The 15,932-nt window shown below is 40.6% G+C and overlaps 1 protein-coding gene and 1 long non-coding RNA gene across 2 annotated transcripts in view; one reads left to right on the plus strand and one right to left on the minus strand.

Moving 5' to 3' along the window:
* Nucleotides 1-1,509, minus strand: part of LOC112151314 — an 8,625-nt gene extending 7,116 nt beyond the window's left edge. The window contains exon 1 of the long non-coding RNA XR_002920103.2: nt 1,234-1,509. This is a non-coding gene — a long non-coding RNA (uncharacterized LOC112151314). The remainder of the gene's footprint in view (nt 1-1,233) is intronic.
* A 1,898-nt stretch (nt 1,510-3,407) lies between these two features.
* cntnap2b (contactin associated protein 2b) overlaps nt 3,408-15,932 on the plus strand; it is a gene marked incomplete at its 5' end in the record, with an annotated part of 26,840 nt that continues 14,315 nt past the window's right edge. Inside the window, 13 exon segments of the mRNA XM_024280147.2 lie at nt 3,408-3,518; nt 4,680-4,873; nt 6,545-6,692; nt 7,665-7,868; nt 7,952-8,136; nt 10,001-10,144; nt 10,646-10,904; nt 10,991-11,143; nt 12,714-12,876; nt 12,941-13,047; nt 13,240-13,359; nt 14,248-14,363; nt 14,802-14,886. Of these exon segments, the coding sequence (XP_024135915.1) occupies nt 3,408-3,518; nt 4,680-4,873; nt 6,545-6,692; nt 7,665-7,868; nt 7,952-8,136; nt 10,001-10,144; nt 10,646-10,904; nt 10,991-11,143; nt 12,714-12,876; nt 12,941-13,047; nt 13,240-13,359; nt 14,248-14,363; nt 14,802-14,886 (1,989 nt within the window).

Consider the following 15,932-nt stretch of genomic DNA (forward strand, 5'->3'; position numbering starts at 1 on the left):
ATTTTAACAAAACCCTCAAACTCTAAACTCCACAGCCACAATCGAGTCTCCGCCCCCCTGTGCGCGGCTGTTACTAGCATGCACAGTCACTCCTTCTCTTTCAGCCCCGCGTAACACGTAACGCTCGGCAATAGACAGACTGTCTCCTTTTTTCTTTTTTCATGGAGGTTCTCCTCTAAATCAGGTGTTTAAACTCCAGATTTTAAAGCGTGTCTTCTCTCCCTCAAACTCTGTGGGTCTGTTGGTCATAAACAGCTGCGGAGGAATAATCCGGTCGGACCGAACCATTTTCAGTTTAGAGGAGGGGGGTCCGGTGACGACGTTTCCAAAACAAAATATATAAACATCGTTACCTTGACATTAAAAATAAAAGTATTTGCGATTATATATTGGTTATTGGTTTACTGAAATAATGTTTTCTGTTGTGTCCTTTTGTCATCATTCGGGGCCTCCGTACCTCCCCCTCTCAGTCTGGGCTCCTAGAATCAGACACTCCGTAGAAGAAGAAGAAGAAGCGCGGCTCTTCCGGGGTTTTCTCCCGTGTTATTTAACACGAAAGTTTATCGTAATAGACTCATTTCACTATCGTAAAAAAGTAATATCGCGATAACGATAATTATCGTTTTATCGCCCAGCCCTAGTGGAACCTTTAAAAAACATCTGAGAATCTTTTTGAAACAATGACAAGAGTCCGTATAGATCACATGTGTCAAAATCAAGGCCCGGGGGCCGAATCTGGCCCTCCAGGTCATTTTATTTTATTGTTATTAATGGCCTAAGTGCTCATTTCTAACTTATGTCATTTTGACAAAACATATTTTTATGGAGAGTAAAATATTGAAAGTTATTTAAGGTTTAAGTTGATTTATTCTGGAATAAGATTCCTGCCTTTTTATTATTCATAATTATGTTTACAAGTTTTTGTTTTAAGTTAAAAAAAAAAGCATTCTGCTAGCTTTTTGGACTTTTTCGACATTTACTACAAATTTTTTAGGCTATTTTGGAGTTAGGCTAACATTTCAGCTACATGTTAGCTGTTTTGACTAATTTAGGCTTTTTTATTTGTTTGTTTTTTAGGCTATTTTGGAGTTAGGCTAATATTTCAGCTACTTGCTAGCTGTTTTGGCTAATTTATGTTTTTTTCAGTTTCTTAGACTGTTTTGAAGTTTAGCCATAGTCGAAATAGAACTGAACATATCAAGCAATGCGGCTCCCCAAAAGGAAATATATTACCTTTCACCCTCGCGAAATCAGGCCAGACCCTTCGCCGTCATTTCCTGGTAGGTCTACTGCGATTGCAACTCTTCAGTAGGGATTCAGTCGGTCTGAGTCACGTTTTTAGAGGAAGTACTGTCAACCAATCAGGAGTGAGCTTGTTCTGGCTTGTTCGAAGCCCACACCCCTCCTACTGAAAGGGGCTCGGAGGAATCTGTCAATCACACGTTCGAGGCGGGGCCAGCAGGAGCCACATGCTTTTAATTAGGCATCTGATTGGTCAGTTCATAACTTGAATACTGGGGATAAAGAAAAAATATCTGAGCAAGAATGTTTATTCTGACAAATAAAATGACTGAGAAATAACTATTTCTCAATGGAAGTCTATGGAACTTTAGCGTTTTTTTTTTCTTTTCGTTTTTTAACCTAATTTGGCATGTATCTAATATTTTAGCTGGCCATCGGCTTCATTGTTTTTAGCTCTCAGTTTCAGCATCTTCAGCTATCAGCTCTAGCATCTTCAGCGACCAAATTCAGCTTACAGCATTCACACTAGCATTATCACATTATCATCCTGGTATTGATCCATCAATCATTTTAAATGTTAAATGGAAACATCAGCAACACACATAACCTGAATGTAGATCTTTTCTTAACATTTTTCCTTAGAGGTCACCATAGGGCACCATCAGTCTCCAAATCTTATTTTTCTCCCCTTTTCTGTTATTCCAATCCTCTTAGATCTTTTTTTTTCTTTGGCTGCATCCATGAACTTCCTCTGAGGTTTTCCTTTAGTCTTGTTTGGTAGCCCTTCTCCAGCATTCTCTTCACATAACTAAACCATCAATTCTTATTTTCCTCTGGAACACTTTCCCTATGTTGCATTCTAAGGAGTCATTCCCGGTTCTGTCCGCCCTCCTAAAGATTGTCTCTCCACTTTGTCTCACTGGGCCAGTACTAAACTGGTTCAAAACGTACTTAGAAAACAGGAAATATTTTGTGTCAATTGGTAACTTCACTTCTGAGCCAATAGAAATTACATGTGGAGTGCCCCAAGGCTCCATCCTGGGACCACTTCTATTTAACATCTACAACATTAGTTACCATAGTTATGCAGATGACACACAGATATATATTAGACTGACACCAGTAGACCGAGGCCCTGTACAGGCTCTTGGTAAATGCATTGAGGACATTAATGACTGGATGTGTCACAACTTACTTCAATTAAACAAAAACAAAACTGAGGTTATTGTCTTTGGGGCTAAAGAAAAAAGGTTAGACGTCACTACAGAGCTTCAATCTATTCAACTAAAAACTACCAACCAGGCCAGAAACTTGGGTGTAGTGATAGACACAGACCTAAATTTTGATAAACACATTAAGGCAGTCACTAAATCAGCCTATTATCATCTCAAAAATATCTCAAGGATTAAAGATCTGATGTCTAAGCAGGACCTGGAGAAACTAGTGCATGCTTTCATCTTTAGTCGACTTGATTACTGTAACAGTGTTTTTACAGGACTACCAAAAAAATCCATCAGGAAACTGCAGCTTATTCAGAACTCTGCTGCTCGGGTTCTCACAAGGACCAAGAAAGTAGACCACATCAGTCCAGTTCTGAGGTCTTTACACTGGTTACCTGTCTGTCAGAGGATAGACTTTAAAGTTCTGTTACTGGTTTATAAAGCTTTGAATGGTTTAGCACCAAAATACATGACTGACCTCCTGACCCAGTATGTACCAGCCAGACCTCTCCGGTCATCAGGATCCGGTCTTTTATCTGTTCCTAGAGTCAGAACTAAACATGGAGAAACTGCATTCAGCTTCTATGTGCCACAGATCTGGAATAGACTTCCAGAAGACCTTAGATCAGCTAAAACACTCAGTGTATTTAAATCCAGGTTAAAGACTCACCTGTTCTCAGTTGCATTTGATTAATATGTATTCAAAAGTTTACGTCCGCACTGTCTATCTATGCTTGTTTTAAATTAAGTTATTTTTTCTTTATTTGAATCTTATTTTAATGATTACACCTTTACTATTTCTATTGATGGTTTAATGGTTCCTTCATCCACTCAGTATATTAATATAGAAATGGCTGCCGTCAGTTAGACCAGTTTGTGCTCTCGACGTTCAGGAAATGTTCTTGGATAAGTGGACTCAAGCTGTGTGTTTCTGTTGTGTTTCAGGAAGGTGTGAGGACAGCTTGGCCACCCCCCTACCGTACAGCTCCTTCAGCAGCTCATCTGTCTACGGTCGGGGATACGGAGCTGGTTATGCGAAGCTGAACAGGAAGCAGGGTAAGCCTTCATGGGAACACTCGAAGCTGATGTTCATATGATCTCATGAAGTTCTGTTTGAAATGTTTCTCAATGGAGGGAGAGCTCTGGTCCTTCTCAGTGTTGATCACATTTAAGTGTCTTTTGTTTACCAAATGTTCAGAAGTACGACTGCAGCCCTCAGACCTGCAGTGATTGGGTTTGTGACAGCAGGACGACATTTTCAGCCTTTAAAATCCCCCTCCGATGAAAATCCTGTTTTTTGAGTTTTTAGCATGTATATGTGGCATTTTTCTCATGAAAGAGAACAAATGAAAGAAGAAACTAGAAAAGTTGATTTACCTGAAATAGTGCTAGTGTAAATGCTTTTTGCGGAAAGTAGTCACTGAAGATACTGAAGCTTTTTGCTGAAAACCCCTTCAGCAATTAAAATGAACCTCATTGCTGAAGGAGTTTGCTGAAAATGCAAAAGCTATTTGGAAAATGTTGAATTTGCTTAAAGACTGGAAATTTCATTAAAGAACTGTGAAAGAGCGCTGAAGTTGACCTAAATTTCAGAAACATTTGTAATAAAATTCCTTAAAAATTGCTAATACGTGCCAATTTTGCAAAAAATATTTAGTGTGTTTCTAAAATTTGAGCTTAACTCGAAATTATCCAAAGAAAAAAACTCAGTACATGGTAAATTTTTCAAAAATGCTAGCTCGTTGCTTAAATACTAGCTACATTCTAAAATAGCCTAAAATTCCTCAACAAACTAAATTAGTCAAAACGTTAGCCTGTTGCTAAAATAGAACCATAACTCTAATTTAGCTCATGAAAACCTCAGTAGATAACAAATTAGCCCAGAACGTTAGCATGTTGCTGAAATATTAGCTACACTCCAAAAAGCATTAAAGACCTCAGTAGAAAACAAATTAGCAAAAAATGTTAGAATTCTGCAAAAATATTAGCTGAACTCCAAATTAGCATCAAAAACCTCAGTAGATGTCAAATTAGCCAAAAAAGCTAGCATATTGCTTAAATACTAGCTAAACTCCAAAATAGGCGAAAATTCACCAGTAAACTACATTAGTCAAAAACGTTAGCATGTTGCTAAATATTAGCTAAACTCTAGATTTCTTGAAAATTACTATGAAAAATTGGCATTTTTGAACCACTTCAACAACACCCTTTCTTTAGGTTCTGGAGGTTGGTCCCCTCTGGATACAGACCGGTACCAGTGGTTACAGGTGGACCTGGGGTCCAGGAAGCAGGTTGTTGCCATAGCAACGCAGGGCCGCTACGGCAGCTCTGACTGGACCAGCAGGTACCGGCTGCTGTACAGTGACACGCAGAGGAACTGGAGGCCGTACCTACAGGACGGAAACATTTGGGTGAGATCCTGACGCTCGACTGTTCCTCATGAGGTCTCTGAGCTATGAAACTTATGATCAAAGTGTCCAACAGATATGAATATTTGAAATGAAGATCACCTTCTTTTTCACAGTGTGAGGAGATTTTGTCTCTGAATGTTTGATTACAGGTCTGGCTTTTTATAATTAGTTTACATCAATCCAGGGGATGAGAATTTCCAGTGAGGTGTGTGTCCTGAACATGTCACGATCTCACAAATGTAGAGCCACTGCAGACTCCATAATATCTGCTGCTCCATCTGAACACTTTCCTTTTTAGCTCTTCTGGCATTTCAGGTCCTGCTGGACACTGGACTGAAAATAGCCATTAGTTGGTTCCTGTGTTGGCCGGTTGCTATAGTAACAACTCATACATACACTGAACGGCAGCGAAATGACCCAAACGAGGCATTCTAAAATGTGTTTAGAAATGTTCAGAAAAAGAAGCATGTAAAAATTAACAAAATCTGCAAAAACAAGAGGAATCTTATGGACCTAAATTGGTATAGAGCTAAATTGGGGCCAATATTATTTGAAAACCAAATAAAAGATTTTGGTGTCTGCCCAGAAAAAAAGTTAAAATGCCCAAAACCTTTTGCTATTTTAAAATAAACTTAATTATTTTCAGCTTCAAATGTTCTGTTTTTAAGGTTTTAAAAACACAAAATTTAAATTTCAAAACTTTTTTTTCACTTCACTTTTCTGTCATTTTTGAATCTGAAAAACTGAAATTTAAGTTTTGAAACCCAAAAAAAAAGAACATTTGGAGCCGAAAAGTTCATTGCAGAATAGCAAAAAGTTTTGCATTTTACATTATTTTTTGGCCAAACAGCAATATGTATATTTTTTTAATTTGTTTCATTTGGGTTTAAAATAATATTGGCGCCAATTTTGAAAAAAATTTGAAACTGAAATTTCCAGATTCGAAAACGGGAAAAAAAGAGTTGAAAATAAAAAAAAGATTTTAAATTTTAAATTTTGAGTTTTGAAACCTAACAAACAGAACATTTGAAGCTGAAAATAATTACGTTTATTTTAGAATAGCAAAAAGTTTTGGATATTTTACCTTTTTTTGCACAAACTCCAATATTTAAAAAAAGAAATATATATATATATATATATATATATATATCTTTCAAATAATATTGGCCCTTATTTAGCTCCATACAATTTTGCAAAGTAAACAGAAATGAATCTGAGGTGTTTGACCAGATTCCACTTTTCTGCAAAAAAGCAACATCTCCAGCTTTTTATGAACAATTCTGGATGATTTTTTTCTTAATCATGAGCCGAGTACCCATGACCGTAGACATACAGCTCCAATAACTTATCCCACAGCTTTAGGTTTACTAACAATATCTTGTTGATTTAAATAATTTTTGTAGGTTTCACTGATTTCCCAGAGTTACTGGGCATGCCGCTCCTTAGGCTGTGGTGCAGTGGGCACTGCAGTCAACTTGCAATCATTAAAATTCTAGTTTGATACCGGGCTCAATCACAGTAAGGTTGCATAGAAGTTACTGAGCTGGGCTGACCCACACATACTGGTTCAATAAATCTTTGATCAAAGCTGAACTTGGTTTGATTCAGTGACTGGATTTAAAGCTGAAGCCAGTTTCTCCTGGGAGGGCTGACGTTCCTGCTGTCTTTCAGACCTTTGAGGGGAACGTGAACACTGAGGATGTGGTTCGCCAAGAACTCCAACACGCCATCTTGACACGCTACATCCGTTTCATCCCACTCGAGTGGAACAAAGATGGCCGCATTGGAGTTCGGCTGGAGCTCTACGGCTGCTCGTACTGTAAGTGAAACAACAGAGCAGCATTCCGTTTTCTGCAGGTTGTCACAGGGTCTGGCAGATAATATATAGCAGGAGTCCCCAAACTTGGGCCAGATCAGGCACATTTGACCCGGCCCCCCTATTAAAATATTCAGCTCTTTCCATGCTTGCTTTTTCGTCTGTTTTGGCAGTTACTAAGGATTTTTAGGCTATTTTGGGGTTTAGCTAATATTTCTGCTACCTGGTAGCTTGTTTTGGCTAATTTGGGATTTTTTCAGTTTTTTAGCCTAGTTTGGAGATTAGCTAATATTTTACCTTTACGTTAGCTATTTTGTTTAAATTACACATTTTACCAGTCTTTTAGGCTAATTTGACATTTAGCTAATTTTTCAGCTACATGCTAGCTGTTTTGCCTAATTTAGTTTTTATTTTTCTAGGTTAAATTGGAGTTTAGCTCATATTTTAGCCTTCTGCTAGATGTTTTGACTAAATTACACATTTTACCAGTCTTTTAGGCTAATATGACATTTAGCTAATACTTCAATACTTCAGTTTTAATTTTCTAAATGTTTTAGGATTATTTTTATCTATGGACATTACAGAAAGGAATTATTTAAGATTTGGTTATGTGTAGCTTTCTGGAAAACTGTTAATGTTTACATGTAGGCTGTGATTTTTCTACAAACTGAACCCGAATCACAGAAGAAAACAGTCATGTGGCCCTCACAAGAAAAGGTTTGGGGACTCCTGATATACAGGAAGCTCATCTTCCAAGGAGGATCTCTCGTCTCCTTTGGAGGAACATTTGTCTGAACCAAACCATCCATGATGATCTGTGTGGGTCACAAGGTTTCTCTTAACAAACAAGACAATCTCAGCTGATTAAAAATGGGGTTTTGGTCTCAGATACGAAGCCTGCTCCACTTCACGTCCCCACCTGTTTCTTGGAAGCATAATAGATTCATTTCCTTTGTCATTGTCTTTGTCTTCCAGGGGCCGATGTCATCAGTTTTGATGGGAGCGGCATCATCTCTTATCGCTTCAGGAGTAAGAAGATGAAGATCGTGAAAGATGTCATCACTCTGAAGTTTCGGACCATGGCCAGAGACGGTGTGCTGCTCCACGGAGAGGGTCAGCAGGGGGACTACATTTCTCTGGAGCTCAGCCGGGCCAGACTGATGCTCAGCATCAACTTAGGTGGTTTCAGATCCTGTCTGCAGGTCTGAAGGCTCATCTTTCTGCCTGACCCTGACCAGCTGTGTTTGTTGTCGCCTGTGCAGGCAGCAGTCAGTACGGCTCCATCCAGGGCCACACTGCTGTAGCCAGCGGGAGCTTACTGGACGATGACCACTGGCACTCTGTGGTCATCGAGCGTTACCGCAGGAATATCAACTTCACTCTGGATCACCACACCAAGCATTTCAGGACAAACGGGGAGTTTGACCATCTGGACCTTGACTATGAGGTAAAGTCTGTAGAAATCCCTCACCCAGGATGGTACATGAAACCACAACTGTTGTGGAAATTTGATATGTAATCTAGTTCTGTTTGCTGAAAACTCATTGATTAGGCATGAGCAAATATTTAAACATCTCCTTGCACAGCAACACAAGTGAAAATCAGAATCAAGAAGGAAAAACCATAAAGACTTAGACGTTCTTTGTACACAGCTGTTTATCGACTACACACTCATTTCTTTGGTAATGTCACCTGAACGCATGACAACAGCAGCCCTGGTGTCCATTCACACACACAGCATCACTCAGAGTGACCCTAGACATGTTCTTGTGTTCTGAGTGGTAGTGAAGGATAGGACTCTTGTGCAGACACATAACAAACAAAACCCACAAACAAAGACCTATTCAAGAGTATCTACGAAGGGCCAGTTCACAAGTGAGGCTGTCTCAAAGCAAAGAGCAAAACACATCCGGCAGAGCTTTAATAATTATGATTGTTATACAGTACAATTCAACCCAGATCATTTCACTATGGCGAGATTATTTTAAATGCATACTATAGATCAGGGGTGTCAAACTCAATCGCACAAGGGGCCAAAATCCAAAACACACCTTAGGTCACGGGATGAACAGGATAAACATAAGATGCTGAAGCTGATAGCTGAAAACGCTATCGTTGATAGCTGAAATGAATTAAGCTACCTGAAAATGCTAAAGCTGATTGGCTAAATGATAAATTAGCCAAAAAAAAGTTAAGTTAGCCGAAACAGATAGCATGTAGCTGAAAAATATCTAAACTTTTAAAATAGCCTAAAAATGGAAAAAAAGCATAAAAAAGCCAAAACAGCTTGCATGCAAATATTAGCCTTACCCAAAAACAGCCTACAAAAAAGCCTAAATTAGCCAAAACAGCTAACATGTAGCTGAAATATTAGCTACACTCCAAAAACAGTCTAAAAAACATCCATCCATCCATCCATCTTCCTGACCGCTTCGTCCCTTTCGGGGTCGCGGGGTGCCGGAGCCTATCCCGGCTACTGAAGGGCGAAGGCGGGGTTCACCCTGGACAGGTCTCCAGTCTGGTCTAAAAAACAAAAAAAACTAAATTAGCCAAAGCAGCTAGCATGTAGCTTAAATAATAGCTAAACTAAAAAAAAAAACAGTCTAAAATACTAAAAGGGGCGGCCGTGGTGCAGTGGTAGGGCGGTCGACTCCTGATCAGAAGTGAGCAGGTTCGACTCCGCCCTTGCCCGCCCATGTGTCGAAGTGTCCTTGGGCAAGACACTGAACCCCGAAATGCCTCTGGTGGGAGGTTGGCGCCAGTGTTCGGCAGCGGAGCCACCACCAGTGTGTGAATGGGTGTGTGACTGTGAAGCGCTTTGGGCCCTCGAAGGAGGGTAGAAAGCGCTATACAAGTATAAACCATTTACCATTTACCATAAAAAAAAAAAAAAATCTAGCATGTGTCTGAGATATTAGCTAAACTCCAAAATAGCCTAAAAAGCTGAAAAGCCCGAATTAGCCAAAACAGCTAGAGTGCAAATATTAGCCTAACCCCAAAACAGCCTAAAAAACAAACAACAACAAAAGCCGGTTTAGTTTTCTGCATTCAGGCGGGTTCGGGTTCAAGTGATCCTGTAACAGTGCTAGAGAAGCATTTACAGCATGTATGAGCTTTACAAACAAAGGAAGAAAACATGATCATGGTTTTATAGCTTCGAACAGAAGGACAGGTTGCACCTTCAGAAACGGGTTTTGGCCCTTGAGGTTTTCTGTTTGGACTGTCAGTTCTTCTGTTTCCCACCTAAAGTGAAGATGTTCTTAGCTTCGCTGGAGCAGCAACATCCAGCTTTGTCTCTGCTGTGTCCTCAGTTAAGCTTTGGAGGACTTCCTGCATCAGCAAAACTAAGTTCAGGAGGAAAGGAGAACTTTGTTGGCTGCATGGAGGGAATCACGTACAACGGGGACAACATCACCAGCATGGTGCGCAGGAAAAAGGTCGACACCAGCAGCTTTGTAAGACGAGACTTCTCCACAGTGATTCGTGTGATGAAAACATGTTTGTGCCCTTTTGACCTCAATGACTGTCCTGACTTGGTCTTTGTCATCCATTTACTGTCACTTGCAGCTCTCTCCTTATACAGTTAACTTGTTTTATGGATGGATGGAGGAATGGTTGGATAGATGGATGGATGGATGGATGGATGGATGGATGGATGGATGGATGGATGGATGGATGGATGTATGGATGGATGGATAGATGGATGGATGGTTGGATGGATGGATAGATGAATGGATGGTTGGATGGATGGATGGATGGATGGATGGATGGATAGATGAATGGATGGTTGGATGGATGGATAGATGAATGGATGGATGGATCAAATGATGGATGGATAAATGGTTTGTTGGTTGGTTGGTTGGATGTACGTATGTAGCTGATTCCGTTGTAAGTTGAAGCAGACTGAGCTGCTTCATGACGCCGTTCCCACTCTGTTTGTGTTTCCTGCGCCGCAGCGGAACCTGACCTTCTCTTGCGTAGAGTCCAGCTCCTCCCCCGTCTTCTTTAACTCCACGTCCTTCCTGCAGCTGCCGGGTCAGAGTAACGGGGACACTCTGTCGGTGAGTCTGTCTTTTCGGACGTGGAACCCCAGCGGGCTCTTGATGTTCACAGAGCTGGCTGACGGGTGGGTGGAGCTGGGCCTGGTGGAAGGCAAAGTCACAGTCTACATGAACGTGACTCAGAAGAAGAACACGCGCATTGAAATCTCATCAGGTCAGTCGAGACATTCCTCATTGTCGTTCCTCAGTGGAGTTCAGTGGCCTTCAGCTCAGCTCCTCCGATGGCTGTTCCCTCTACAGGCTCCAGCCTGAATGATGGCCAGTGGCACAGTGTCCATTTAAATGCGCTGGAAAACCACGCCATGCTGACAGTTGATGGAGATGAGGCATCAACAGTCAGGACAGCGATCCCCATCCAGGTCCAAACTGGAGGAATCTACTTCTTTGGAGGTGGTGAGTCAGAACCAAACCAACCAAAGAGGCTTTATGAGTTGGTTTCTGTTCCATCATTGAATCTCATAACTCAACATTCATTCTTATTTTTGTGTTCTTTTTTTTTCTGGGCATCCATCACCTTTCAGTTCTCATCCACCCATCACCTATCCGCCTGCCACCGTACACTTAGAGGAAGCATGCTTCAGGAAGACTTGGAAACTGTAAATAAGGGGTGTCAAACTCAATCACACAAGGGGCCTAAATCTAAAACACAACTTAAGTCGCAAGCCAAACAGGATAAATATTTATTGAACACAATAAAACTAAACTTTTAAAACTTTAAAACCGTAACTTTGTAACATGAACTAAATATATAGCATTACCTGTGATAATGCTGGTGTGAATGGTGTAAGCTGAATTTGGCTGCTGAAGATGCTAGTGCTGATAGATGAAGATGCTGAAATTGATGGCTGAAATTACTGAAGCTGATAACCAGCTAAAAAATACCTAAGCCTCAAAATAGTCCTAAAAGAAACAAGGTTAGAAAAAACAGCTAGCATGTAGCACAAACATTAGCTAAACTCCAAAACAGCCTAAAAAACAAACAAAGAAGCCTAAATTAGCCAAAACAGCTAGGATGTAGAAATAAAATTTGGCTAAACACCAAATTCAACAACATTAAAAAAATTAAAAAAAAAAGTCTAACTAAGCCAAAACATCTAGCATGTGGCTAAAATATTAGCTAAACTCCAAAATAGCATAAAAAACAAAAAAAGCCTTAATTAGCCAAATCACTTAGCGTGTAAATATTAGCCTAACTCAAAAATTTTTAAAAAAAAACTTAAAAAGAAAAGCCGACATTAGCAAAAACAGCTAGCATTTAGCTGAAATATTTGCTAAACTCTAAAACAGGCAAAAAAAAAATCAAAAAGAAAAGCCTAAAGCATCTAGAATGTAGCTAGTAAAAACTATTTAATAGCCTTAAAAAGATGAAAAAAAGCCTTAATTAGCCAAAACAGCTAGCATGTGGCTAAAATATTAGCTAAACACAAAAATAGCATAAAAAAACTAAAAAAAAAAAGCTTTAATAGCCTATGCCAAAACAGCTAGCATGTGGCTAAAATATTAGCTAAACTCCAAAATGCCATAAAAAAGTGGGAGAAAAAAGCGTTAATTAGCCAAAACAGCCAGCATGTAAATAGTACCCTAACTCCAAAACACCCTAAACAAACTTAAAAAGATGTGCTGTAGACATTTTGTCCCTTGGCTAGAAACACTGAAGCTAATAGCTGAAAACACTGAAGCTGTTAGCTAGCTAAAATATTAGCTAAATGCCAAGTTAGCATAAAAAAAAATAAATAAATAAAAATAAAAAAACCTAGGTTAGGTCAAAACAGCTAGAATGTAGCTGAAAAATATAGCTAAACTCCAAAACAGCCTAAAAAACAAACAAACAAAGACTAAATTAGCCAAGACAGCTGGTGTGTAGATAGTAGCCTAACTCCAAAACAGCCTAAACAAACTGAAAAAGATGTGCTGTAGACCTTTTGTCCCTTAGTCTATATTGACTGTTTCTTCCTGTCGTCAGGCCGTTTCCTTCCTGCCAGCAGTCGATCCCTCCAGCGCTCCTTCCAGGGCTGCATGCAGATGATCCACATCGATGACCATCTGGTGGACCTCAGGGCTGTGGAGCAAGGGCTTATTGGAACTTTTGAAAATGTCACCCTGGACATGTGTGCCATCATCGACAGGTACACGGAGGAAACTCCAATTTCTTTACAGATATGAGCTCACCGAGCACGTATGTTCTGACAGGTGTGTTCCTAACCACTGCGAGCATGGAGGCGAGTGCTCCCAGACGTGGGACACATTCAGCTGCAACTGCAGTGGGACCGGGTATACCGGAGCCACCTGCCATTCCTGTAAGTGTCTTCCCTGCACAACTCTTCACTTCACTTTTAACCCTTTAACATCTTTAACGTACTGTAACTTTTCACGATAATTCAGAATTCAGAATCTACTGGAATTATCGTGTTAACGGTTGAAAAGTTACAGCAAATCAAAGAACAGAAACACTGGAGCTCTGGTGTTAAAGCTCTTCATCTCCCGTGTAGCTCTGTACCAGCAGTCATGTGAGGAGTACGAGCTTCAGGGGCAGAGCTCAGGAACTTACTGGATCGATCCAGATGGAAGTGGACCTATCGCCCCCTTCAGAGTCCACTGTGACATGACAGGTCAGCTCTCCAAATTAATAAAGTGCTACACAGTGATAGGTCACTCGAGGGCCGCAATCCTGCATGTTCATACCCTCCTCTGGCATGTTCTAATTGGCTGGACACACCTGAACCAGGTAATCAGCAGTGAGGTTCACAGCTTGTGAGACACTCACATCATCAGTCAGATTTACAAACATATGAACCCTACAGAGCAACTTATTAACCATTTGTTAAACAGCAGTTAAAATGTGTTGTTTAAACATTTTTTTTTCAATATTTTTGTTCTGTTTACAAACCATAGCATTGAAAATAAATCACCAAAATTGTTATTATTGATTTACTTTTACTTATAAATAAAGTCTGTGCGCTGCTCCTTCTGAAGAAACACATGAATAACCTGTTTATAGAACTCTTTCCTTTTCTTTCTTCAGTGTTAAACGTCTCTCTGTCTCCATGGAGATCACTACCAGTGACGTGTCTAAACAAATTCTTGAGTTTAGGGGTTTAAAAATGAAATCTTCCATTTAGAAATAGATATTAAACAACTTACTGCCACTATTTCCATTAATTTTTAGCTGTGGTGTCACATTCTCTGGGCTCACCAGCACCCTCTGCCTTGTGGCATGCGTACTGCAGTGCAGCAGTCACTGGTAGTCAGTCATAGGTAGGGCTTGGATATCTGGAAATCATGCAGACGCAGCGGCCCTCGAGGCCTGGAGTTGCCCATCCCTGGCTTACAAGCTTAACAAATGTATTAACTATCTTTATCCACATTATATGGAGTGTTTTGGGGCACCTCATCTAAAGTTCTTCAGATGTTTTGCTTCATAATCTGAGGAAGCTGCTTGCAGAGTCATGTGTGTTTGGAGAAGCTTCAACAACCGTCTGTTTTCTTTGACCTTTCAGAGGAAACAGTTTGGACCACATTGAGGAACAACCTCTCTCCTCAGACGTCCGTCTCCAGTCCCGACCAGGACGGCAAGGCGGTTCTGCAGATTATTTACAATGCCACCGATGAGCAGGTCAGCAAACGAATAAGTCAGACGTACTCCTTTGTTTCAGATCCATTTATCAAAATTCTTAAATATGAATTGACTTTCTTAACCCTTCCGCTCTCTTTGGGGTCCAGTTGACTCCTACCACATATTGATATGTGATTTCTTCCATGACAAAGGTGGACAGGATTTTATGTCTGTCATGGACATTAGTGAAACTCAAAAATCAAAGAAAAAAAAAAGTTCAGCGCACTGTCTTGGGGGGTCCAGATGACCCCACTTTTAATGTAAACAAACTAAGGAGAGCGGAAGGGTTAAACCCTTAGAGAAAATCATTTATCTGAGCCTCATTCATGGGTTCCTTAGAGAACAGTATCTACAACAGCCACAACAGTTAAGCTGTGATCACATCCTGATACACTGGGAAGTCTTCAGCTGGTTTTCTGTCTTGTCTCCTCTGTCCAGTTGTGGTCGGTTACCAGCCGAGCAGAAAGCTGTGAGCAGTTTCTGGCGTACGCCTGTCGGATGTCCCGTCTGCTCAACAGTCCAGGTGAGGTGCTCATCTCCTTCAAGGCTGTTTGCTTCAAACAAAGCTCGGCCCAACTGGACAAAGATCTAATGTAAACAGTTTTGGTTTCCATCTGACTGAGGAGCTGAGCAGAAATGTCTGAGAAGCAGCTCAGGAGAGAGGAACGGTGTAAAAGTGAGTGACCTGAAGTCACGTTCACTCCGGCCTCTCAGACCATCCATCTCTGAACCCGCTGAATCCCTTTAGGGTCACGGGGTTGCTGGAGCCTATCTCAGCTGTTGGTGGGGTGAAGGCAGAGTGCACCCTGAACAGGTTGACAGTCTGTTGCAGGGCCACACATTCACTCACAGTCACACCTAGGAACAATTTAGTGCCCGGGCCTTGACTTTGACACATGTGAGATAGGCCTATAGACAGTAACAATTATGATCACGTCAATGTTAGTTTAAGTTGTAAAAATGACTTTGTGAGTGTTCAGGAAATAAACACCTTATTTATCCACTCAATCAAATATGATCCACACATTTTTAACATGGTGTAACTATTATAAAGAATTAATAATCAACACATTTTGCATTATTACAATACATGAATAAGTAATAGATGTGTCATTCTAACCATAAAGTTTTGAAAATTAACAAAAAGATTTCAAGGAAGCAGCCATGTTAAATAGGGGTGTGCCAAAATATCGATATTGCGATATATCGCGATATTTAGTCCTGCGATCGATTCTCGATGGGTTCTCACCAAGTATCGATATTATATTGTCATTTAAAGAGGCTGTTGCGCTGAGCGTGCGAGTCGCGCGCCGGAACTATTGCACAGATGGACGCGCTCCGTCGGACTTTTAATAGCGATGCACGCGCTTCATTCGGGAGAAGCACCCGGAAGCACCGGTGAGATTCGGGCTCTGTAGCGCGTGTGTGAAGCATGTCTACCTGTCAGGATTTATCTTCCATCTGATCCACCCGGTAAGAAATGACTTTGTCTGAGCGCTAGAATGACAGCGATCACTTACTTCCTGTTTGCAGAGGGAACTGGGCACGTGCTGCGCAGTTGTGTGTGTG

This window comes from Oryzias melastigma, linkage group LG17 (assembly GCF_002922805.2).
Source record: "Oryzias melastigma strain HK-1 linkage group LG17, ASM292280v2, whole genome shotgun sequence".
In the NCBI taxonomy this organism is placed as follows: domain Eukaryota; kingdom Metazoa; phylum Chordata; class Actinopteri; order Beloniformes; family Adrianichthyidae; genus Oryzias; species Oryzias melastigma.